At 50.7% G+C, this 26061-nt stretch overlaps 1 protein-coding gene across 7 annotated transcripts in view; it reads right to left on the bottom strand.

Annotated features, from left to right (window-relative positions):
* Window positions 1–15794: 15794 nt before the first annotated feature.
* KSR1 (kinase suppressor of ras 1) overlaps window positions 15795–26061 on the bottom strand; it is a 150773-nt gene continuing 140506 nt past the window's right edge. For 5 of the 7 annotated variants that reach the window (XM_027130359.1, XM_027130363.1, XM_027130362.1 and 2 more), the window contains 3 exons: window positions 25167–25302; window positions 23646–23779; window positions 15795–18852 (listed from right to left, as the gene is read on the bottom strand). In XM_027130359.1, coding sequence (XP_026986160.1) covers window positions 18774–18852; window positions 23646–23779; window positions 25167–25302 — 349 coding nt within the window. In that variant the 3' untranslated portion in view covers window positions 15795–18773. The other 2 variants (XM_027130360.1, XM_027130361.1) reach the window with 2 other exon arrangements.

Genomic DNA, 26061 nt, shown 5'->3' with positions numbered 1-26061 from the left:
AATTTGGTAAAGTGGCAGGATACAAAATTAATGCACAGAAATCTCTGGCATTCCTATATACTAATGATGAAAAATCTGAAAGTGAAATCAAGAAAACACTCCCATTTACCATTGCAACAAAAAGAATAAAATATCTAGGAATAAACCTACCTAAGGAGACAAAAGATGTGTATGCAGAAAATTATAAGACACTGATGAAAGAAATTAAAGATGATACAAATAGATGGAGAGATATACCATGTTCTTGGATTGGAAGAATCAACATTGTGAAAATGACTCTACTACCGAAAGCAATCTATAGATTCAATGCAATCCCTATCAAACTACCACTGGCATTTTTCACAGAACTAGAACAAAAAATTTTGCAATTTGTATGGAAACACAAAAGACCCTGAATAGCCAAAGCAATCTTGAGAACGAAAGAAGGAACTGGAGGAATCAGGCTCCCAGACTTCAGACTATACTACAAAGCTACAGTTATCAAAACGGTATGGTACTGGCACAAAAACAGAAAGATAGATCAATGGAACAGGACAGAAAGCCCAGAGATAAACCCACGCACATATGGTCACCTTATCTTTGACAAAGGAGGCAGAAATGTACCGTGGAGAAAGGACAGCCTATTCAATAAGTGGTGCTGGGAAAACTGGACAGCTACATGTAAAAGTATGAAGTTAGATCACTCCCTAACACCATACACAAAAATAAGCTCAAAATGGATTAAAGACCTAAATGTAAGGCCAGAAACTATCAAACTCTTAGAGGAAAACATAGGCAGAACACTCTATGACATAAATCACAGCAAGATTCTTTCTGACCCACCTCCTAGAGTAATGGAAATAAAAACAAGAGTAAACAAATGGGACCTAATGAAACTTAAAAGCTTTTGTACAGCAAAGGAAACCATAAAGAAGACCAAAAGACAACCCTCAGAATGGGAGAAAATATTTGCAAATGAAGCAACTGACAAAGGATTGATCTCCAAAATTTATAAGCAGCTCATGCAGCTTAATAACAAAAAAACAAACAACCCAATCCAAAAATGGGCAGAAGACCTAAATAGACATTTCTCCAAAGAAGATATACAGAGTGCCAACAAACACATGAGAGAATGCTCAACATCACTAATCATTAGAGAAATGCAAATCAAAACTACAATGAGATATCATCTCACACCAGTCAGAATGGCCATCATCAAAAAATCTAGAAACAATAAATGCTGGAGAGGGTGTGGAGAAAAGGGAACCCTCTTACACTGTTGGTGGGAATGTAAATTGATACAGCCACTGTGGAGAACAGTATGGAGGTTCCTTAAAAAGCTACAAATAGAACTACCATATGACCCAGCAATCCCACTACTGGGCATATACCCTGAGAAAACCATAATTCAAAAAGAGTCATGTACCAAAATGTTCATTGCAGCTCTATTTACAATAGCCCAGAGATGGAAACAACCTAAGTGTCCATCATCGGATGAATGGATAAAGAAGATGTGGCACATATATATAATGGAATATTACTCAGCCATAAAAAGAGACGAAATTGAGCTATTTGTAATGAGGTGGATAGACCTAGAGTCTGTCATACAGAGTGAAGTAAGTCAGAAAGAGAGAGACAAATACCGTATGCTAACACATATATATGGAATTTAAAAAAAAAATGTCATGAAAAACCTAGGGGTGAAACAGGAATAAAGACACAGACTTACTAGAGAATGGACTTGAGGCTATGGGGAGGGGGAAGTGTAAACGGTGACAAAGCGATAAAGAGGCATGGACATATATACACTACCAAACGTAAGGTAGATAGCTAGTGGGAAGCAGCCGCATAGCACAGGGAGATCAGCTCGGTGCTTTGTGACCGCCTGGAGGGGTGGGATAGGGAGGGTGGGAGGGAGGGAGACGCAAGCGGGAAGAGATATGGGAATATATGTATATATATAACTGATTCATTTTGTTGTGAAGCTGAAACTAACATACCATTGTAAAGCAATTATACTGCAATAAAGATGTTAAAAAAAAAAAAAAAATCCAATGACAGGGGCTTCCCTGGTGGCGCAGTGGTTGGGAGTCCGTCTGCCGATGCAGTGGACACGGGTTCGTGCCCCACTCCGGGAAGATCCCACATGCCGCAGAGCGGCTGGGCCCGCGAGCCATGGTCGCTGAGCCTGCGCGTCCGGAGCCTGTGCTCCGCGACAGGAGAGGCCACAGCAGTGAGAGGCCCGCGTACCGCAAAAAAAAAAAGAAAAAAAAATAAAAAAAGCAGAAGGGCGTGTGCAGCCACAGCATTGGCTCCAGCTGGGGAAAGGCCTGTGGGGCTCCCATGAAAGGTAAAGGCCCACATGGGTGCCCACAGGTGTTCCCAAACAGCATCACTACGCCGGCTGAGACAACACCGCAAAACAGCATGGAGGTTCCTTCAAAAACTAAACATAGAATTACCGTATGATCCAGCAATTCCACTTCTGGGTATATATCCTAAAGAACTGAAAGCAGGGACTTGAAGAGATATTTGTACACCCATGGTCATGGTATTATTTACAATAGCCAAGAGATAGAAGCAACCCAAGTGTCCATCGACACATGACTAGTGGTCATAGACAGTATGTGGTTTCTACACACAATGCAATATTATTGCGCCTTAAGGAGGAAAGGAATTCTGACACAGGTTACAACATGGATGTTGAGGAAGGAAGAAATTTTCCTCTACCCTTCTAGGTTCTTCTGGCTGGTCTAAGAATTCAATTGCCATGAGACAGACTAACAGGAGAAAAATCTAACAAGCGTTTAACAACACGTGTACATGGGAGAGACCCAGGAGAGCTAACTCACCATAATGGTCAAAGCCCTCACCTTAAATACCACCTTCAGCTAAAGACAGAAGAGGGTGTTGAGGGTAATTGTTTGGCAAATGAATGCTTGCTGGGCATAGAGTGGACTCTGATCTCTAGGCCCTGCCGGGTGTCCCTCACCACACCTAGTCCATGTTCTCCTGCAAATATCACCGGTCACGGCTCTTTTCCTGGAACAGGCCCTTTTTCTACAAACTTTGTGGCAGCTGAGGGGTGGTAACAAAAACTTCGCATCTTATGTTTCTTAAAAAGAATCAGCCTAAATGAATCCTCATGCCAAAGTGAAACATTTGGGGCGGCAAATGTTGTTCCTCAGCGCTCTCTAAGCTTCAGTGTTTCCTCACCTGTGAGAGGCGGCTGATAAGAGAACTTATTTTACGTGGTTGTTGTGAGCATTGAATGAGCTAAGCCTTGTAAGCCACTTAGCCCATGCCTGGCACACAATGAGCGCTCCACAGACTCCATCTGTGTCCTCGCGTATCTGGCCTGTATGTGGTGAGGCCCTGAGAGAAGTCAGAGAGGAGGTGGCCCTTGTGCGGGGGTGTGAAGGGTCGGTGGTATCCCTTCCATGGGTGGCAGGGGTAAGGAATAGAAGAACTTGCAGCCCCATGGAAGGCAGCGCACTCAACGTCACCGTTTGGTCACACTCCGTCCTTGGGGAAGCCACGTGAGCAAACATTTAGCACCAGACGTGCAAAGGATCAGTGTCGTATCAGCGGATTAACCAAACACACAGCTGCTTTTGCCTTCAGTGTTTGTGTGACTAGCCTGGGACCCGCCTTACTTCCCGATTTCCTTTAAACAAATTATATGCATTTATTTAAAAAGCAAACTTTAACTTATGATCATAAATGAAAACCATTACCACTTCCATAAATAAAAACTACTGGTGGCCGAAATGGGTGACGGTGGTCATGTGAATTTGGTGGGGGACACCATATTCAAAACGTAGCAGTTGACAAATACCCCAAACATCACCAAATCCAGGAAAATAATATTTTTATTAATTAATATCCTGGCACCATAATACTTTCTGACTTTTGGGCCGCATACTCTCATACTCTTTGCTTCTTCATGCGATGAAGATTTGACATGTTTTCTACAGCGCATGTAGAAAGATCATTCTGTCTTTCCAATGACCTGCTCTCCTCCACTTTGGGTCCCAGGCAACGCGGGACAAATTCCTTTGTGACAGACCTCAGGCCCTGCCTCTTTGTACTGGACCCAGGTGAGTGGGCACAATGGGAAAGAGTGTTCCAGAAGCCACTTCTAAGCTGGGACAGCTGGGAAAAACTGGATTATTCATGGAATAATTTTATTTGCACCTTTGTAGACATTAGATTCTAGTGCTGTTAACTGTCTTTGAGGTTTTGTCATATACGTGTAAACTGGACTGGGTCCTGAATTCTTCTAATTTCTTCAAACATCTGGCTATGACTCAACAAATTAACATTCCCAGTGGTCTTCCACCATCTGATTTGGAATCACTAAGAGCAAAGACTGCCCTTAAATCTCCTAGGAAGGGACTGTACCAGGTCCTCCCAACTATGCTGATAGCAGTCAAGCCCCAGGGACTCGAACCTTGGATACGCCTCTCACAACAGAAGAAGACCCACCTAACACCTGGTCCTGTACAAGGGCTGGAGACCTCCAAATCAAACTGATGAGGAAGAGAAGTCGCTGACATTCAGGAAGATAGCTTCTGCCCGAGATGATCGATCAAGACTTCATACTTAACTAAACATGAAACCCTTTCTCCTTCTTTTCCTCTCCTTTCCTCTGGCATTGACCTGGAAAGATAATGCCCTCATCTGTATCCCCCAAGCCACTGCTAAGGAAGGTAATCTTGCAACTGAATTTATCACCAAAGTTTCCAATCCATCTATAACTATCTAGATCGGATTTGCCTTCACTAAGAGCTTGTCTACGTGCAGTAAAGCCCATCTACTGACACCGGGTTGTGGTGAAAGGAAGTGTTTGCTGCAGGCCACCAAGCAAGGAGACCAGGCAGCTGGTGCTTAGAAAACCCGAACTCCCCAGTGGCTTTCAGGGAAAGGATTTTAAAGACAGGATAAGGGAGAGGGTTGCAGGGCGTGTGATCAGCTCACGGACATCTTCTGATAGGCTGGTGGCGAGGTAATCGGGAGTCAACACTATCAACCTTCTGATTCCAACCAGTCTGGCGTCTACGTGCTTGTGGGCAGCATGCAGTGAACTTCTTCCACCTCATGCAGGTTTCAATATCTGCAAAACAGCTCAAAGGATGTGGCTCAGAATATTATCTATAGCCCTTGAGGAGGAATTAAAGGTCCTTGACTGTGTTTAATGGCTAAACTATTATTATTTTGTCTTGCTTGACTGTTTTCCTTTGTTTCTGCCTTTTCACATTTCTCTGATTAAATTTATTCCTTGGAACTTCGGGAAGGCCTAGGAGGCTAAAGTTTTGCTACAGACATGGGGTGGTTGCAGCTGTCCCCAGAAGCCCCCATAGGGTCCTCTTCAGTTACGAATGTCGTGAGAATTAAGCAAAAATGTCACGACCTCTGGATACCACACCAACGGTCAACAAAGCTGTGGGGACTATAGATCGGAAGCCGAGAGTGACGATAATGTCTTAAATTCTGATTTCATCTCTTGGTTAGGCTGAGTTTGCTCAAAAGTGGTGAATAGTTAAAGAGAAAACTACAGGTTCAAAATGGCATCACTTTTGCCAAAGCCCATGATACCAAACCTAGATGTAATACCTGACCTACCTGTAATTTTGACCTTCCCCAGGAACGTAGTCTTAATCAGCCAGTCTGGAATCTTCTGGTCAGTACCCAGGAGGTAATCTGTCTCCTGGGGCCTCTCCATCCCGGGAGGAGGAAGCAGTCCGCATGAGTGACCCTTGCCCTGCTCCCAAAAGAAGGTGACTGGGCGTGAAACAGTCTTTTCTTAGCTTTTGTTACTAGCTCCCTTGCCCCACACTCCTTCTGCCTATAAAAACCTTCCTTTTATTTATTTATTTATTTTAACAACCCATCGGTTTCTTTCTATTTACAACAGAGGAGGCTGCCTGATTCATGAATCATTGAATAAAGCCAATTAGATCTTCAATTGTACTCAGTGGAATTTCGGTTTTCTGACAGCTGTCATTTTCAACTTGGCAGCTCACAGTTCCTTGTCTCCCTTCTTCTCCATAAACCAGCCTGTAGCACCTGCCAGCACTTGCTAGGATACCCCAGGGAAGTCCTCTCTCTGGTGTCCAACTCTGGAACCATCTACTCCTGCAGAGGCCATGCACCTGCTTGAATGGAGTAGCATTTAAAGACGCGGTATCAGGGCACAGAGATAAATAGGAGATTTCAGATATGAAACAGTGGGCTGAAGACACAGCCATTGTTTGCCAAATGCTCCTTCCCCCTCCTGCTTTCGAGTCAGCGTGGAAGCTTCGATGATGAGCGATGAGCAGGAGGACAGAGGGACTCCCACCAGGATCTCAGGTTGCCCTGGTTAATCTTCCACTCCCCCCGCCCCTTCACTCAGGCCCTGAGTAAACAGATTTCCATTGCCTCTGGTTAGCACTTCCTCAAAAGATAAAAATGGCCTATCAAGAAAGGAAAAAAGTCCTGCAGCCAGATGTCATATCAAAAATCATCAGGGAGGGCTTCCCTGGTGGCACAGTGGTTGAGAGTCCACCCGCTGATGCAGGGGACACGGGTTCGTGCCCTGGTCCGGGAAGATCCCACATGCTGCGGAGCGGCTGGGCCCGTGAGCCATGGCCGCTGAAACTGCACGTCTGGAGCCTGTGCTCCGCAATGAGAGAGGCCACAACAGTGAGAGGCCTGCGTACCACCAAAAAAAAAAAAAAAAATCATTAGGGAAAATATCCTGAATGTCACAGTTATAAACAAGCCTCCCCACCCCATGTCCCCATAACTGGGGAACCTGGAGGTCACAAAACCACGGACACAGAAGCAGAAAGCACAGACTACAGTGAAAAGGTAATGATTCACCTTAGTTCATCCTACTGCAGCTTAAGGGAAAACGTACAAATCTTGGCAAACGCTACGTCTGTCCACAGTAACCCCTAGACATTTTAAGTCCCACAAAATGGTTAGATTCAGCAATACTTTCTTCTCATCTGAGTTCAATTTGCCAAATCCAGCCTTCATGCGCGTGGAGGAATGTGTCCTGTGAGAATGGAATCAAAGCGCGATTTGCATGTCCAGTGTTGATGATTACATTTCCTAGTTCCCACCCCTGTTCATTCATTTCTAGAGCAAACACACCGTGAAGGTGTGCAGCCAGGCAATGCTTACCAACTCACTAACCTCTGCCACGCAGATGATCCTGGCACGGGGGCACAGACCGCCACTGACCCTCACAGCTGAACAATACAGCTCCGTCTGGGGTGGGGACATGCCCCTCTTCCTCATGTTTGCGCCCTCTGGCCAGTTTCTTCTCCACCTGCCTGGGTGGTGATGACCGCTTCCCTGGCCTGAGTTTCACCTCCTACCTGGCAAGTGAGAAATGCAGCAGACACGCCCAGATAAGCCACTCCTTCCCTGTGAGATATTCTAAATCTTGCAGGTGGAAACCTTTAACAAATTTGAAAGGTAAATTGATAACAAGCCTTTTGCATCGTTGACCGTTGACCGGTGGAAACTTTGGAAACCTGCCATTCCGGCTCTACCTGGGGGCAGCTTCTCATGGCAGTGTCACCTGAGCTGGCTGCACCTCCCACTGAAACTGTTCAGGACTCTGTGGGGCCCTCCTGGGTACAAAAGCCCCTCTGTGACTCCTGTTTCTTTCTTTCTTTTTTTTTTTTAAATTTTTTTATTTTCTAAACAACCACTTGATTTTATTTACATCATAAAAACTGATCCCATTTCTTGTTGATAAAAAAAGACTTTAGTCTCCTAGGCTTTCCCTTGGTTCCAAAGAGCAGACTCAACAGTTACTAAGTAGGGAAGTGAGGGAACGCAGAAACAAAGGAAAAGCAATCAAAAAACAATAGTTCATGGAATTCCCTGGCAACCCAACGGTTAGGACTCTGCACTTCCACTGCAGGGGCAGGGGTTTGATCCCTAGTCTGGGAACTAAGAGCCTGCAAGCTGCGTGGCACGGACAAAAGAAACAAGAGTTCTGTGAGGGGAGCCACTGACTGAAACCACCCACCCTGGTGAGGCACCACAGTAACCATCTGCATGAGTTATCTTGAGACAGGAAGTCCTGATAAAGAATGCAGAACTAACAAGCCACCACCAACGGGAAGAATTCGGGCAATGGCAAAAGGAGAGACCAGACGCCAGTCCATATACCCTACCGACCTCCCAGAATCCTCCTCGCTGGAATCCATCTTGGCTGAGCCATGCACTCGCCACCAGGAAGGACCCTGAGTCAGAAGGATTGGCCAGAGACAACCCGGAAACGAATCCCGTCACCGTAAAACCCGGAACTGCGAACCACGTGGCAGAGCAATCCTCCTGGCTTCCCTTACCCTGCTGCTCTCTGCCAGGGCTCCCCTTTCCAGTAAAGTCTCTTGCTGTGTCAGCACACGTGTCTCCTCGGAAAATTCATTTCCAAGTGTTAGACAAGAGCCCACTCTTAGGCCCTGGAAGGGGTCCCCCTTCCTGCAACAGTTCAGCAATAATACAGCATTCTAGCTCCTCCTCGAGGGATATACATAACAATCTGATACCATCTTTGAGTTGTTCTGCAGGAATTAAGACCCCTACCCGGGAGGGGGATGGTAACATGCTCAGACCCCAGACTGCTTGGAACCAGAAGGTTTATGAATGAGATTCCTGGAACACTACCATTACCTCACCACCAACCAATCAGGAGAAAGGCATGCCCCCTGCAGCCCTCACCCCCAATGTTGCCTTTAAAAACTCTTCCTTAAAAGCCACCCGGGAGGTTGGGGGTTTTGAGCACAAGCCCCCTGTTCTCCTTGCTTGGTCCTGCAATAAACATTTTTCTGTTCCAAACGCTGATGTTTCTGTTTGTTCAGCCTCACGGAGCATCGTTGGGCACATGGAGGCTGACCACGGCATCCTCTCTCTGCTTAAGGTGGGCAGTCCTCACCGGGCTGGGGAAGCAGGGGACCAGGACTTAGACCCTGTCCTTTGTCTTTGCCCTTTACCCCGTAGCATCTGTCTCCCCACCCAACCCAGCCTCACTCACCCTCTCTCCTCTGTCCTTCCTCCCAGTCCCTCTGCCTCTCACAAGTCTCTCCCTGTTCCCCCACACAGCCCTCCACTACTGCCAGGAGAGCAAGTGTGTCTCTCCCCTCCCACACTGGCTGTGCTCTTGGTAATCATGGTAACCATGGTAACCACTGGATTACCTTCCCCTTCCCCCTTTGTGCTCATGGCTCTGCATAAGAGAGTCAGGGTCTCAACACCTCCCAGCTCTACCCCAAAACAGGCCTTAAGTAGCATTTTGGATAAAATAACTCAGAAATTTACTTGAAAAGAAGACGGTATCCAGGAATTCCCTGGCAGCCCAGTGTTTGGGACTCCACGTTTTCACTACCGAGGGCCCGGGTTCAATCCCTGGTTGGGGAACTGGGATCCCACAAGCAGCATGGCGTGGCCGAAAAAAAAAAAAAAAGAAAAAAAGAAGACAGTATCCAAGGACCCAGGCTGAGCATGACCCAGCAGGTTCAAGGCTGTCATGGGGGCCATGGCGTCTGGCTGGCCCTCCTGCCCCAGTCCTGGCCTGACCTGGCTTATTTGTGTCCAACTCTGCGTTCCCCCCCCACCAAGCTGCTAGAGGTATTGACGGGGTTCGGGGCAGGCAGCCACTTTGGCATATGGATTATTTTGAGCTGAAGATAATCAAGACCTAAAAAGACTCAGGAAGAGCTTTTCACCTCCTGCTTAACTGCCTAAAAGAATTTAGACAGAGAGCCTGGTCCACGAAGAGAGCCCTCAACAGAGAGAACTGCAGAGGATGGGCTGGGTGTGGGAAGCTGGGGAACTGGGTGGGATCCCACTGTCTCTGTGTGGCATGGTAAACGTTCTTCCCATCTTCCAGTGAATTAATTCCCTTTGACGCCCCAGACCCCTACCCACTTCTCCCACCTCAGGATGCACATAAGCCCCAACTGACCTACTGTCTTGGAGCCTCTTGTGTCTAAGTGAGGCTCCCATACGTACGAGATTCAACTTTTCTCCTGTTAATTTGTCTTACGTTGATTTAATTATTAGACCAGCCAAAAGAACCTAGAAGGGTAAAGATATTCCTCCCCTACACCAAAGTCTGTCCCCTGCCCTCCTGCCATTTTAGCATCTGTGTCCCTGGGAGTATAAAAGAACAAAGAGAAGGTGGAGGTGTCTCTCCAGCCTGACTTAACAGAAGTTTATATTAAAATGAACAAAGCAAAACAAAATCAACCAAAACCCCTCTCTTGCACTCAGACCAGGATCAGGGTCACAAACGCTTAAAATGCATCGCTGAGGGGGCTTCCCTGGTGGCGCAGTGGTTGAGAGTCCGCCTGCCGATGCAGGGAACACGGGTTCGTGCCCCGGTCCGGGAAGATCCCACATGCCGCGGAGCGGCTGGGCCCGTGAGCCATGGCCGCTGAGCCTGCGCGTCCGGAGCCTGTGCTCCGCAACGGGAGAGGCCACAACAGTGAGAGGCCCGCGTACCGCAAAAAAACCCAAACAAACCAAAAACACCCGCATCGCTGGGCTCCACCCCCGAAGTTCCTGATGCTGTATAGCTGGTTGAGTGCAGAGAATTTCTCTTTCAAACAAGTTCCCAAGGGATGCTATGCTGCTGGTCCTGAGACCCCACCTGGAGGACCACTGGCCTTCAGAAAAGGGCTGATAGTCTGCCAGTTCGCACCTGGGGACTTCCTGGTCCTTTTCGACCAGCGTCGCCTCTGACTGGTGGGTGTCTACATTTTTTTTTTGCGGTACGCGGGCCTCTCACTGTTGTGGCCTCTCCCGTTGCGGAGCACAGGCTCCGGATGCGCAGGCTCAGCGGCCATGGCTCACGGGGCCCAGCCGCTCCGCGGCATGTGGGATCTTCCCGGACCGGGGCACGAACCCATGTCCCCTGCATCGGCAGGCGGACTCTCAACCACTGCGCCACCAGGGAAGCCCCGAGTCTACATATTTTGAATATCTCATTTGCCTACAGGGACCAGGGAAGTAATGGGTACACCTGGGCTGGATGAAATGCCTGGGCCCCTCAGTCTAGCATGTCACCTTCTCACTTTTGATGGGTATAGGAAACATGTCCCTGTCCTCTTTGCTCTAGGCAATGAAACACAGGCCCCAGCAATCGGCAGGGGCAGGGACTCAGCAGGACAGAGGCTGTCCAGCCCTGTGGGGGCAGCTGTGCTCAGCCGCAGCTGATGCTGCCTCTGGGAAGACCAGCCCAGTATTGCCCAAAGAAGCCAGAACTTCAGATTTTCCTGTGAATGTTTCCTGTTTTTAAATGCTAGCAACTGATTTAGAACCATATTTCTTAAGCTCTGCAGGTCAAACAAAATACACCTTCAGGTGGAGTCCTCTGAGTTGTGAGAAGTGAAGGCTGAAATGTCCTAACACCTTCCAAGTTCAGTCCTCTCATCTGGAAACAGAGAGGACAATTCTCAAGCCATGGGGCTCTTGAATGGATAGGATGAGATAGTGTGCATCAAAGTGCCACGTAAATTGAAAAGAGCCGTGTAAATGCTGGTTGACACTGTCCCTGTTGCCATGTTTCCCAGAGACTTCGGGCAGGTTGCAGAGCAGGGGAGGGAGAGGGTGTGGGTGGAGGGAGCTTTACTAGGTAGGGGGGAAGGGAAGGCCTCCGGGAGCACTGCCACCCCCCATATCCTCTGTGCCTCAGGGCTTCTGCCCCCCATGGGTCTCCTGTCCCTCACCCCTCCTACCTCCTGGGATGACTCCTTGGAACCCAGGCAAGGTTTGGGTCTCTTGAGAATGTCCATGAAATAGTTAAAATTTGTGAAGCCACTGTACCTAGAGTATGCTCGGGCTCCAGAAACTTTATGACGAAACCTCATGAAGCCAGAGGGCAGCGTCTAACGAGGTGGGGCAGCCAGCATGGAACCTCCAACTGCCCGCCCTCAGCCTTCCTGGGCCTGGGTATATTGGCGATATGTGTACCAAAGAGAGAGAAGGAGGGCTGGAGGCACGGGGAGGACACCAGGTTAATGGGAACCGCAGTTAAGTAGATGATCTCAATGAAAAGTGGTTCTCAGAGGGGACTAGTTACATAAACCATGGACTGTGTGTACTGTGGGCTATCATGCAGCTATTAAAAGACTAAGTTAGATCCACATGCGTGAACTGGGAGGGCGGCCCCTGATCTATTCACAAATAAGTTTCAGGGAAAAATATATTTATGTGACAGTGTATATCACATGAGACTTATGTATTGGGTTGGCCAAAGAGTTCGTTCAGTTTCTTCCATAAGATGGCTCTAGTAGCGCTGAGTTGTCCTTAACTTCATTCAAAACAATTTTGTTAGATTGTATGTGACAGCTGGTGAATTTTTGTGCAGCCATTTTAACATTGAAGATGGAAGAAAAAAAGCAACATTTTTGGCATATACGCTTTATTTCAAGAAAGGTAAAAACGCAACTGAAACACACAAAAAAGATTTGTGCAGTGTATGGAGAAGGTGCTGTGACCGATCGAACGTGTCAAAAGTGGTTTGCGAAGTTTCGTGCTGGAGATTTCTCGCTGGACGGTGCTCCACAGTTGGGTAGACCAGTTGAAGTTGATAGCGATCAAACTGAGACATTAATTGAGAACAATCAATGTGATACCATTTGGGAGACAGCCAACATACTCAGAATATCCAAATCAAGGGTTGAAAATCATTTGCACCAGCTTGCTTATGTTCATCGCTTTGATGTTTGGGTTCTAAGTAAGTTAAGCGAAAAAAACCCTTCTTGACCGTATTTCCGCATGCGATTCTCTACTTAAACGTAATGAAAACGTTCTGTTTTTAAAACAAATTGTGATGGGCGATGAAAAGTGGATACTGTACAATAATGTGGAACGGAAGAGATCGTGGGGCGAGTGAAATGAAATACCACCAACCACACCAAAGCCTGGGCTTTATCCAAAGAAGGTGATGTTGTGTATATGGTGGGATTGGAAGGGAGTTCTGTATTATGAGCTCCTTCTGGAAAACCAAACGATTAATTCCAACAAGTACTGCTCCCAGTTAGACCAGCTGAAAGCGGCACTCGTCGAAAAGTGTCCGGAATTAGTCAACAGAAAACACAAAATCTTCCATCAGGATAACGCGAGACCACATGTTTCTTTGATGACCCGGCAAAAACTGTTACAGCTTGGCTGGGAAGTTCTGATTCATCCGCCGTATTCACCAGACACGGCACCTTCGCATTTCCATTTATTTAGGTCTTTACAAAATTCCCTTAATGGAAAAAAATCTCAATTCCCTGGAAGACTGTAAAAGGCACCTGGAATAGTTCTTTGCTCAAAAAGATAAAAAGTTTTGGGAAGATGGAATTATGAGGTGGCCTGAAAAACGGCAGAAGGTAGTGGAACAAAAGGGTGAATATGTTGTTCAATAAAGTTCTTGGTGAAAATGAAAAATGTGTCGTTTATTTTTACTTAAAAACCAAAGGAACTTTTTGGCCAACCCAATATATATATGTCATATATATCATGTATGTGATGTCATTGTTTAATAAAACCACCCCAAACCCCAAACCATGTTTATATGCAGCAGAGAGGAAGAGAAGTCTCCAAGTTTAACACTGCTCATCTTAGGACAGGGATTAGAACGAGGTGTTGGGGGGTGGCGGGAGGCGGTAGGGAATGAAGGTTTAACATTTTTCCTGTCATTTCAGTAATGTTTGACATTGCAATGGGTCTGAGTGACTTTTCTAATATAAAGACATCTAACAAATACACTTTTTTTTTAAGATTCCAGGTATTAATCAGGTAAGTCTGGGTTTGAATCCTGCCTCTGCCACTTACTAACTTGGGCATGCGATACCTCTATGGGCCTGTCCCTTCAACTATAAAATGGGTTAATAAGAGTACCTACCTCTATGAGGATTAAATCAGATACATGTCATATGATAAGCACAATGTCCAGAATTGTCTCAGTACTTGCTTGCAATTACTTTTACCAAAGAATATAATTTTCGTGTAACCCACCTACAACAGACCTCAAAATGTACTGTGGCTCAACCCCAGTCGTCTTCTTCTTGTTCACATTCCAGTCCCGGGCAGGTACGGCAGGTGGCAGGTGGCCTCTTCCATAGTCATGCGAACACCCAGACTGCTGGGATGCTGCCATCCACTAACACGTGGCTTCCCAAGTTGCCCTGGGAGGTCTCCGCTCTCCTTTGCTCAAAGTAAAATGGTCTTTCATGACTTTTGCTAGTGGGAAGCAGCCGCATAGCCCAGGGAGATCAGCTCGGTGCTTTGTGACCGCCTGGAGGGGTGGGATAGGGAGGGTGGGAGGGAGGGAGACGCAATCGGGAAGAGATATGGGAACATATGTATATATATAACTGATTCATTTTGTTGTGAAGCTGAAACTAACATACCATTGTAAAGCAATTATACTCCAATAAAGATGTTAAACATAAAAAAATAAAAAAAAAAAAAAAAAAAAAAAAGTAAAAGGGTCCCCTCCTGCTTGTATGCACCAGGCATGTTACCCTTCAAGTCAGCTCCAAGGTCACCTCCTCCATGAAGCCTGCCAGGCAGACTGAGGGACTCCTTCCTTGAGCCACTCACTGGCTGAAGGCAAGGTCTCTCCTTTTTATCTGTCCCCCAGCACTTTGCACCATCTTTTGAACACAGTAGGTGCTCAATAAATGTCTGGCCAATAAGTTCCCCAACTTCTTATGAGAAGGAAGTTCTGGAGTCAAGCCATGACCCAAGTCCTGGACTAGCCTCCCACCAGTTGTGTCAACTTGGGTAAATATCTTAACTTTTCTGTGCCTCACCCTCCTCAGCTGAAACATCACAACAGTCCCTACCCCATGGTGCTGCTGTGAGGACAGGATTAAGGTCAGATGATGTGTAGAAAGCACCTCTCTGGCTCAGAGGATGTTGGTCCCCCTTTATCTCCATCTGTTGCTTACCCTGACCTCCTGCTTACCTGTCTCTCTTTATAACTGGCAAGGAGAGGCTCCTAAAAATAAGATGTAAATAAATGACCACTCCCCACCCCCCAAGGCTTGCACAATGCAAAGGCCCTTCGAGTAGAGGAGACAGTGACTGGTCTGAGTGTGCTCGTGGGCTGTCACTGTTGGGGGCTGGATGACCTTCCTCCGTGCGACATAGGCTTTGATGCTCTTCTGTCTCCGTTCCTCCATCTGTTTACAAGTATCTGCCTTTGAGGTGCAGGCAAAACTTCTCTCCTTGGAAGAAGCTCCCAGAGGGGGTCAAACACCCTGCGCCCTCCCCTCCTGCTTTCCCATGCCATCCATCCGAGCAGTTCCCCCCACACACACCCCGCCCCACACAGTCATCTGGAACCGACCCAAGCAGACACAAGCCCCAGATACCTTGGTACCAGTATTATTTTTTAATTAATTAATTAATTTATTTTTGGCCGTGTTGGGTCTTTGTCGCTGCGCGCGGGCTTTTCTCTGGTTGCGGCGAGCAGGGGCTACTCTTCGTTGCGGTGCGCGGGCTTTTCATCACGGTGTCTTCTCTTGTTGCGGAGCACGGGCTCTAGGTGCGTGGGCTTCAGTAGTTGTGGCTCGTGGGCTCTAGGCGTGCAGGCTCAGTAGTTGTGGTGCACGGGCTTAGTTGCTCCGCAGCATGTGGGATCTTCCTGGACCAGGGCTCGAACCCGTATCTCCTAGATGGGCAGGCGGATTCTTAACCACTGCGCCACCAGGGAAGCCCCACCTTGGTACAGTTTTATTTGTAGACTCCAGACACCCAGGCTGGGCCTGGCACAGCGTTCTTGCCAGTGGCAAAAAAACTGATAGCGCACGTCTGTTAATACTAACCGTTTTAATTTAAATTAATAGCATTTCTGGAAGACAAATGCAGTTGATAGAAAATATAAAAACTTTTACTGTACAAATTTTACATCACATTCAAAAAAGCAAGTATGTGCCTCGTGGCCACAGAAGATGCTGGGTTTGCACACACGGATGAAATCCTGGCTGACCAGGCAGCGTCGCACAAGCTCTCAAACCAGCTTCACATTTATGTCTCCACCTGGCACCCAGATCAACAAAGGCCACCACCACCAGGGGCTTACAGGGCATGCCACGTCCCTCGGCGATCACAGAAAGCAATGCCATGAGAGGGCAGAGGGATTCCAGGCCCTGCACACATCTTCAATTTGGTGGCATGGAGCGGTCAGCTACACGCCACTCACAACTGGTGGGGAACTCGGGGTTCAGGACCTCGAGTTGCATGGAGACGCAGGGGTTGTGGCTCTCGTGTTTAAAGGCAGCAGGGACAGATCCCAGGGTTTTGGAGGTGAGGTTGGGAAGTGGCGGGTGGGGGAGCTGAAGGGTTGAAGCTTGGGCTCCACTCTCAGTCCCCGTGGGGACCTCCACAGCCCCCGAGCTCTCGCCCAGGAGGCCTCCCGGCTTTCTCCATCCCTTTCACAGTTGGCTGTGAGGGCTGAATTCACAGTATCTGCTGTCCTTCATGTGTTTCCAAGGCAGACGGGCATGGGGGGCAGCACACGGAAGGGCGGCATGTCTTCCTAACCTCAATTCACAGTCAATTAAGTAGAGACAGGGAGAGGGGGGCCACCCGGGGGGTTCCTCAGGTGCTTCTCTTAACTGACAGGCAGTGCAGAGGCTCAGGCCGAGCGTGGGAAGGCATCCCGGGGCCCTGGGGAGGAAGGGGGTGGCCCCAGTCCCACCCTCAGGGTTCCTGGCAGATCTTGAGTCCCCTGAGGGCAGGCACTGTGACTGCTCCCATCCCTGGCCCCCTGCGCTTGCACACAGTGGGTGCTCCAGGAAAGCTTTCTAAACTGACCCAAGAGTGTGAAGCCCCGAAGAAAAACAAAACCCAGACTGCCTTTCTGTGGGCCGTGAGGTGAGCCTGACTTGCTTCGCTGCTGTCCCACCCCCTCGGCCCCACTGCACCGTCCAAGGGTTCAGAGGGGAAAGGTGAGAGGCATGAACTGTGACCTCCGGGAAGGCGCCAATGTCGGGGTGGGGGGAGGGGCCTGACAACCAGAGGCGGAGTCACATCCCATGTGGCTCTGGGTGGGGAGATCATAGGAGCGGCTGACCCAGAGGCCAGAGGAATGATGGGGAGACGCGAAGAGTCCCACAGAGGAGAAAAGACCCACAGAGCTGAGTCCAGTCGGTTTACAGCCCCTTCATCTTCCTTCCCACACCCCGAGCGGGAAGGGTTGAGGTGCTGATGGCCGTGGAGGCCCGGGTACCCTGTACGGCTGCCTGGCCCAGAGCCAAGAAGGCAGCCCCGCAGCCTCCAGGCAAAGCGGCCCATCTTGTATGATGGTTCGCCAGACTCCAGGGTGGGAGCCTGGCTCGACGGGTCTGCATAAACGGGGTAGGAGGGCCACGTGCCTCCCCGTCTCGGCGGCTCTAGGCGTGGACGTGGGTTCTGGGTCTGAAGACAAGCTCCTCTCCACTTTCGTCGCCTTTGATCCTTTCTGCCTTTGGAGCTTGATACGATGACGTAACCTTCACTGAAGGGCTTCTTTGCCATTTGGAACTTTTCTCTTTAGGTGTCAGCTTCTAACGAGGACAGGCAGGAAACTGTCATATCCTGGACTCTCCCAACCCGGCCCCTCCTCTCGTCCAAAGGGACACAAGTAGAGGCCTGACGTGGTGCTCGGGAAGACCCTGAAGGTCGGGAGCTTGCTAGCTGGGTCCAAGTGCAAGCGGGGAGGGGCACGTGGCTCCCACCGCGGCTAAGAGCTCTGAACACGGGCAGTGGAGGAGTCAGCCGTGGGCTAAGGGGTTTCGACGGGACTGAGGGCTGGAAGAGGTGGGCCGTTCCGGAACCTTGGCATGACTGGTGATGGGCCGGGGCACCCTGTGGCTAGGAGGGTGGGCTCAGGGACCCTCTGCTTGCCACTTCTCCCTCCCCCTACTTTCCCTGTTCTCACGGATCAAGCCTTCATGGTGTACGCAGCTGCTGGGCTAGGCCTTCGCTCTGGGGTCAGATGTCAGCCAGGGACTGGGATGTAGCTCAACAGCCAAAGCCCTCAGTCCCATCTTCTTGGCGCCTCCCCTGCGGGCTTCACGGAAGAAACATCTTCCAGGCACTGGAAACCCTGGCTGGGAACCACTGGATCAGTCCAGATGTTATCTGGATTTTATGTCTCTGCTTTTTCCAGCAGGTATGGACTGGATTACAAGGGTCAAAGGTGAAGCCAAGCTCTCTGTGAACTCCCGACCCTCATAACCAGCTCGGCTCCTGGTCAGGGTGTCCTCTGCAAGAGGAAGGGACAGCAGCCCTTCGGCAGGACGAGGGGAGACGGGATTTAGGGCCAACGCAGAGGCTGGGTCAAACCTTGTGGTCCCCCCAGCATCCTGCTTGGGGAACAGCCACAAACACGATGCTTTTCTTCCTCTGAACCAGCGTGGGTGCCTCACTCCTACAGGGTCCTCCAGAGGGGACGGCCACTTCTGCCCTCAGTGCCAGTGACCTCTGCACAGACGGTTTTTATTATCACCTATTGTACAACGAGTCCAACTCTGCAGAAACATACATGTAAACATTTGCCGTCTGTCGGGACAGGTCTGCTTGTTGGTGATGTCATTTTAAGAAACAGCAGGCGCGGCTCCATCTCCGGGACCCCAGTGTCTTTACAGACGCACAGTCTAAACCGAGGCCTCGTGCTCCTGACCCGCAGCCCTTAGGAGGATGGCTGGCGTTTTGAAGAGCGTTGTTCTTTTGTTGTGGCAGTTGTTGGGATGTTTTAGAAACCCATTTAAGAAAGAAATACAATGTCAGAAAAACGGCAGAGCTGGCTACATCTTTGGATTACTGGACTCCAGGACGCCCAAGCCAAACCTTTCAAACCGGGGTACAACTTTGCTGCTGTTAATACTGCAAAGAGGAACAAAAACAAGGGTTATAGCCCCGCCGGTCTTGATCAGAATTGGGGCAGCACTAGCTAATGAGTGGGCCAGTTCCAGAAGCTCAGCAGAGGACCCAGCCCCACCAAGAAGTGGGAATGATGATACAGGCCAACGGCCTTGGCAGAGCTGTTCCTGGTTCCACCCGGCCGGGGGCTGAGCCTCGGCTGCACTCTCTCCTGGAGGGCAGGGGCCTGTTCGTCTTGGAGGCCCCAGCACCCCGCACGCCCAGTAACCGCCGTGGGCTCGTTCTCACTGGCAGCCGGGAAAGCTCTCGCTCCGAGTGGAACTGGGAGGGAAGAGAAACCCAGCCGCCGGTGCTAAGAGTGGCATCGCGTGCTCCTTCCTAGAAACAGTCCCCAAATGCTGGGGTGCGTCAGGGCCATCTGGGAAGCAGGCTGAGATGCGGGTTCTCAGCACCTGCCTCCAGACACCCGGATTCGGGTCTCGGGGAGGCCCAGGAATCTGCGTTTGGTAAGCAGTGGAGGACCTGTGGGTGACCTGTCAGCCACACTCTTGCTGAACGCTGGCTCGGGGTCTGGTACCTTCCGTCTGCACTGGGCAGACGGAAGGGGAGTGATGTTGCAGGGGGGAGAGGGCAGAAACGTTTTCACTAGTGAAACCGTTTGGAGACAGGTCCCACCCCCTTGCTTCAGGACAGCTTTCCCCAGTGTGTGGCCGAGGACACAGCTCTTCCGAGCTGGTGTCTTTCATGGCAACAGAACCCGTGGTGTCCAACCCTAGCCCTCCAGAGGGGACCACCCGGCAGCTCTGAAATCATTCCACTCCGTGTTGGACAAGATCCCTGCGGGTTAAAAGCCAAGCAAAACCCCGACCCCTGTCCTGCGGACACACCCCACGGGGGGCCGGTGTGCTGGGGGACCAGGGAGACGGGGGATCTCTCTCACTGAGCTGTTAGTAGGGAGACAGGGCCACCCCATAGAAGAAGCGCTAGAGAGAGATGAAGTTGTGTCCAGGAAGGCGGTTCTGGGGGTGCTGTTAGGGGGACCCTCCATGGAGAGCAGTTACTCAGGCACACGCAGGCCGCGGAGCGGGGCGAGGGCCAGTTTTAACAAACAAAGCAAGAGAAGAAGTCTCAGCAGAGAAGGTCGGAGTGGCGGCGATCGCATCCCCTGGGTTAGTGCCCGCATCGCTGTTTGAGCTCGAGTAGAAGTCACGGTGCCGAGCGTGGATTAGGAGGAAGAAAGCCCCGGTACATGCAAGGCAGCCAGGCCTACAACCTACAGAAGGAAAGAGAAGAGGGGAGAGCAGCGTCAGAACCCAAGCCCTCGGGGAGCGGGCAGGGGAGCGGCCGAGGCCCGGCCAGGGTACGGGGCAGGGACCCCTCTTTCCCTGCAGACAAAGAAAGGGACATCCCCACTCCATTCCAGGCTTTGGCAGCAGAGCAAGCTTGGAAGGGAGCCTGGCACAAAGAGCCTCCCCCAAGCTCGCCCCTGGGACATGGCCACAGAATTCTGTACAGAGGTCGACCAGCAGGCCCACTGTCCCTCAGCCTCTGACCATCAAAATCGACGTCTTGGAGTTTTTACTATTTCTGCTCCCTGCATTCTCTATTCTTTAGAGTCTGGCCAGAGGGGATCCTGGGGACTCAGACCAGTGATCTGAGTTCTCTCCCCACCACGGATAAGCCATCGTCTGCCAGTGTGTGGACAGAGGCCCTGCCACATGCCATGGGTCTGCTCTCAGCCCAGCGAGAGAAACACGAGCTTGCAGGGCCCTTGCTGGTGGCCATGTGAGCTGCCAGAGTGTCACTTTCGTTTATGGGAATACAACATGCCAAGAAGGGGAAGCTGGAAGCAGAGACAGAACAGGAGGCAGGATGTGCAAAGGGTTAACTGCAAACAGGCAGAGAATCAAGGAAATAGCAGAAGACACACTATTCCTCCAGGACTGGACAGTTGTTCTTAAAGTCAGGGTGACCGTAACGTCCTTTCCCGTAGTAGCGGCTCCGCCAGCGCCTGGGAGCACCCACAACCATTTTGCCAGGCGTGGGAGGAGCGTGGTCCGGCAGGTGATGGAGATGGGCACCCAGTGTGGACAGGTGGAGGAAGGGCCACAGGAATCAGGGTGGCGGGAGAGCGGGAGATGACAGGCCAGGCCAGCGGATCCGCCACCGCCCCCCCGAAAATAAAAAAAGAAAAGCAACAAGACCGATGGAAAAGAAAAGAGAAAATGAGAATTAGAGGCTTGAGTGTGTAGAAGTAAAAGTCACGAACAGGAAGCTTTGATACAGACTCACTGAGGTATGCTGGCATTCCTTCCTAGAAGGGGCCAAAACTGATCACTTTGGGCAGGAAACAACCCCCATTTGTGACTCAGTGTCCCACATGTGGAATGGGAAGGTGGGGCTCTGTGGCCTTTCGGGAATCCGCAATCACCTTCTCCTGAATACCACACCACTCCTCAGCCCCTACGCCACGCCCCGTCCCTGGCGCAGCCTTCGCTTTTGTGCAGGAGAAAACCAGGGCCCGGTGCGCTAAACGAGTTGCCCAAGGTCTGACAAACCAGATCCTTGTACTTCTTGAGAGTCCAGGAGACGCCCGGGCTCCCACCCAAAACCCAGCTCCCATGACCCCTCTCTTCTGGACACCCTTCCTCAAGCTCCCCGGTGGGCAGTGTGCCCACAGAAGCTGAGTTTCTGCCCGGCACTCAGCACATTGTCATCATCCCCGTCACCCGTCAAATATTCATTGAGCAACTGCTACATCCTGGGAGTGTGCTTAGAGCTGAGAATACAGAGGTGATAAGGCAGCGTCCTGCTCCGAGGGCTTACAGTGTACGTCTGCTTGTCTTTATCCTAATTAAACTATCAGCTCCGTGCGGGTGGAGGCCTGGCCCTGGCCTGTCGCCTCAGTGTGGCACAGCTGTCAGCAACGGTTGGGTAAAACCCACACCTCTGATGGCAACACCTGTTACCCCCTATCTGTATTAGACTCTGACCCATCTTAAGTGCAAAATACTGAATCTAACCTCACATTCTAACGTACAGCATTCCCTCACCCCAAATCGTCATTCCTCAGACTGTCCCTCCAACTGGCCTAAGTTGCCAACTTTGCTGTATTTCTTCAAGTTCTCCTCCCTGCACCCTCTGCTGGGCTGACCCAGCCTGGGCCTCTCCTCACCTGCTGCTCAAAGCCTGGTCTGGTTTACTTTCAAAACAAGCTGGCAAACTAGGTGTAAGTCAAATCTGGCTACAAAAAAGTTGTGACCATTTTAGAGCTGTCAAAAAAAAATAAAAAACCAAAACAAAGAACGTGTGACAGAGACCATATGACTTGCAAGCCTAAAACACTTACTATCTGGCTCTTTCTAGAACAAGAGGAGTGCCACTGCCACCACACACTCGGGCAGGTGTGAGATCCGGGGATAGCTTCTCCGGGGGCTACGCTGGGTGTAGGGGTTAAACAGGCTCTCGCCCCCTGCCACCGCCCGACTCCCACCAAGAGAAGCCCCACTTTATCTGTTCTATGTCCTGGGCCTGTGGGAGATGACACTTCTAGAAAGTGCCTTACCCCTTAAAGTTCAAAGCCATGCATCTTGTCCAGGAGGCCAGCCACGTGTGACCTGCCTCTCGTTTCTGTACAATCCACAAACTAGGAATGTTTTTTACCTTTCTAAATGATCGGGGGGTGGGGGGTGGGAATCAAAAGAAGACTACTTCATGACCTGTGAAAATTACATGAAATGCAAGTTTCAGCATCCGTAAGTAATGTTTTACTAGAACCAGCCAGCCCGCAAGTTTGTGGGTCTGTGGTCGCCCCTGAACCAAACAGCAGAGCTGGGTCATTGTGACAGAGACTGTACGTGGTGGTGTCGTCGCTTTGCATGCCGCTGGGCACCCTGCAAATCCCAGTGGCAAGGAGCCGTCACTCGAGGTTCCCTCTCGGCCTGCCAAGCTAAACTATTTCCCACGTGGCCCTTGACAATTTTGCCTACCCTCTCGCTCCTACGAAGCTGTGGAAGCTGGGGCTGGGAACAAGGAAGGACTTGCCCAGATTCCCGCAGAGGCAGGGCAGAGGTCTGTTTTTGAATGTTCTGGAAGACAGAGCCAGAGGGACAAAGAAAAAAGGGAATGAGGCAGAAGACAGGAGTGGAGACCACCCCAGCACGGAGGGCTGCAAAGGATTATGTGATTACACAGAAGGGAGACGGGCTCCCAGTGTCCAAGTGGCACATAAACCCGGGTGGTGCGGTCCCTGTGACAGGTGGCTAATCTGGGGGCTAGAAAGCTCTGCGCCATCTTAAGCAACAGCTGCTCGGCTGGTTTTGGTGAAGCTCTGTCTGGCCCCCTCCCAGGCAGAACCTTCTTTTTTTTAACCTTTTAACCCAGAAATTTTCTTTCTTTTTTTTTAAAGTTAATTTTTATTGGAGTCTAGTTGCTTTACAATGTTGTGTTCGTTTCTACTGTACAGCAAAATGAATCAGCTGTTGTGAACCCAGGCTCACGCTGGGCTGGATAGCGGGCAGAACCTTCTTGTCAGGGCCCAGCCTGGGCCCAGCGTCAGCACTGGGCTGATACCAGTGATGTGGAGGTTTCCACAGAGGAGAGCGGGAGACGCTGGCCTATGGAAGAGTCTCCTACATAAATGTGATGAGCGGAATCCCGACATCCCTTGGGCGAGGGGACTAGTCACCTCTGGCTAACCAGCTCTGGGGGTTCCCTAGATCCAAGTCTCGGGCAGACAGAGCAGACAGCGCCCTCCAAGACGCCTGGCTGCAGGTCTGGCTCCGAGGGGTACTTACTCGGCAGACTTCCAGAAGTGCCCGGGGTGCGAGAGCCTCCGGTTCAGCTTGGGCAGCTTCTCCAGCATGTCCATCAGCAGCGGGAAGCTGGGCCTCTCCTGCAGGTCAAAGGCCCAGCAGGCGGACAGGATCTCCTGCAAAGCGAGCCAGCATTGGAGGACGTGAGAGCTGGCCGGGAGCGAGGGGGGCGCGGCCGGGGCACTCTGCCGAGGGTCCCTTCCGTGTTCCCGAGCGCCCCCCGACTGGTGGTCGCCTCACTCTCCTGCTGACACCGAGGTGACTGGCCATGGCTGAAGTAGGGCCGTGAAATAACTGAGAAGAGCTCTCACACTTCCAGTGAAAATGAAGGGCATGGGCCTCCCTCCCCTCCTTCCTTCCTTGACCTCCCTGGAATAACAGTTACAAAGACGAATGAAAGGTCACAGGAAAGAGATCAGAAATGGGGTCACGGATGTTCGGAATGGAAAGTGGAAGGCAGCGTGTTGACAGGTGAAACGCAAGACGCTCGGAAGGTGTGCAGGGCTGGCCAGGCTGCAATGGCGGAGGAGCCTGGGGGCGTTGCAGGAATGGAGGCTGGCAGGGACCAGAGGACTGAGTACAGGGCAGCAGTGAGCGTCGACAGAACAGCTGTCCTGACAGTCCCGAGTCGGGGCAAAGCCCTTCTCGCTTTGGCCTTCTGCTGCCTACTCTCCGGATCCACGTGTGCACACAGCACAGCCCTCGGCCTTTCGATTCAGAAGAAGTCCCTGGGAGAAGACAGGCCGGCATGCACAGCCAGGCAGAAGGTGCTCGTGCAACAGGGCAGATGGTGACCCTGCCAGGAAACTCACAGCCTACTTATGAGTGCCGGGTGCTCCCCGCAGACGTTTCCAATGCTATGCTGCCCAGGTACCTACTGGGGCTACTTATCAACATCCTGGCTGGCATCTGTCTGCTCCGGGCCTATCTGACTCATGAGCGCGTGGTAAACACTGACGGCGCTGAGAACACCGCTCCCCCGGGCTCGCTCATGTGTCACTGTGCCAGGCGGGGGAGCTTACAAACTGCAATGCAGAGACGCCATTAATGATATTCAGCCACGCGAGGGCAGCGACCGTATTGTGATCTGGCATCTTGAAAACAGATTTGCTGCGGAAACCCTGATTTGTCTCGAACGGTCGGGACCAACACTGAGAAAAGATCTGACACGGCAACAACCCCACTGTTTGTGCTTTATGCAGTGAAATTTATTATTACCTTCTTTCTAGTAAGTAACATACAGGCTTTATTATCTCATCTCATAGTTCAGTCAAAACCATTATCTTTATTTCCTTCCTGTCCTTTTTTTTTAAAGATAATTTTTCTTTTTAAAGGTTAGCAGTGGGGTGGTGAAGGACACAGACCTCCTAGCCGGCAGCAAAGAGGCCTGCCCGCCACCCGTCCGCCTCTGGGTCCCACGTCTCAGCTGAGTGAAGGGCAGCCAGCCACCTGCCCTCTACCCCACCTTCCTCTCCCAGTGCAGGGGCTTGGGGGGCTACTTACGGTGACTTCCTTCCCCAGGCTGACGGAGGCCAGGACTCTCTTCATTCCCTCTCCGCTTCCAACCTGCCAGATCAGGGCCTCCACAGCTTGGTTCTTCAAGGGCCAGTCTCTGGCTTGCAGCTCATACCAAACGGTCCTGTGGAGACCAGCCACCCACGTGGCCTGAGCTCCCTGGCGGCACGGGCTCGGCTCAGCTCAGCTCACACCCCGGAGGTGCCTGCTGCCCTGATGCCAGGAGCCCGGCTGGAGGACCCAGCATCCCCCTCCTACCTTCCTCACCCGCCAGGCTTCCGGGAACACCTTGATTCCCTCCCGGGGGGCCCTGTGCTCCCACTGTGGCAGGAAGACTCAGACAGCACGGGCTCTGGCCAGAGATCCCGGTACAACCGTTCAACCTCCGTGGGGTGGCTGCCCATGGCCAAGGTTGTCTGAGGCGTGACAAGAATGCCCAGCCCTGGGCCTGGCACACGCAGGTGCTCAGGAAATGATAGTTAAAGGTCAGGCCAGGAAGAGACCACCCGCGAGGGACGGATCCCCCGAGAGGTTACGGGATGAGGCCGTCACTCAGACCCTCCAAGTCCCCTTGCCCTTCTCAACTTATCTGGATGGGACCTTCTCCATTAGACCCACCCTGTCCAACCTGGGGGCCACGTGGGGCTACTGAGTAACTGAAATGTGGGGAGGGGAACTGAGGTGTAAAACACACACCAGCTTTTGAAAACGTTGCAGGGTAGAATTTTAATTTCTTATTTTGATTACACGCTGAAATGATAATATTTTGGCTATATTGAGTTAAATATCTATTGAAACGGATTTCACCGGTTTCTTTTTTTTTTTTTGGCCGTGCCACACTGCATGCAGAATCTTAGTTCCCCGACCAGGGATCTAACCACGC

This window comes from Aethalodelphis obliquidens, unplaced genomic scaffold, assembly GCF_003676395.1.
Source record: "Aethalodelphis obliquidens isolate GAN/ISIS:26980383/991018 unplaced genomic scaffold, ASM367639v1 scaffold38, whole genome shotgun sequence".
NCBI classification, from domain to species: Eukaryota; Metazoa; Chordata; class Mammalia; order Artiodactyla; family Delphinidae; genus Aethalodelphis; species Aethalodelphis obliquidens.
Note: the sequence above shows the minus strand (reverse complement) of the source record. Positions and strands in the feature narration are given on the sequence as shown.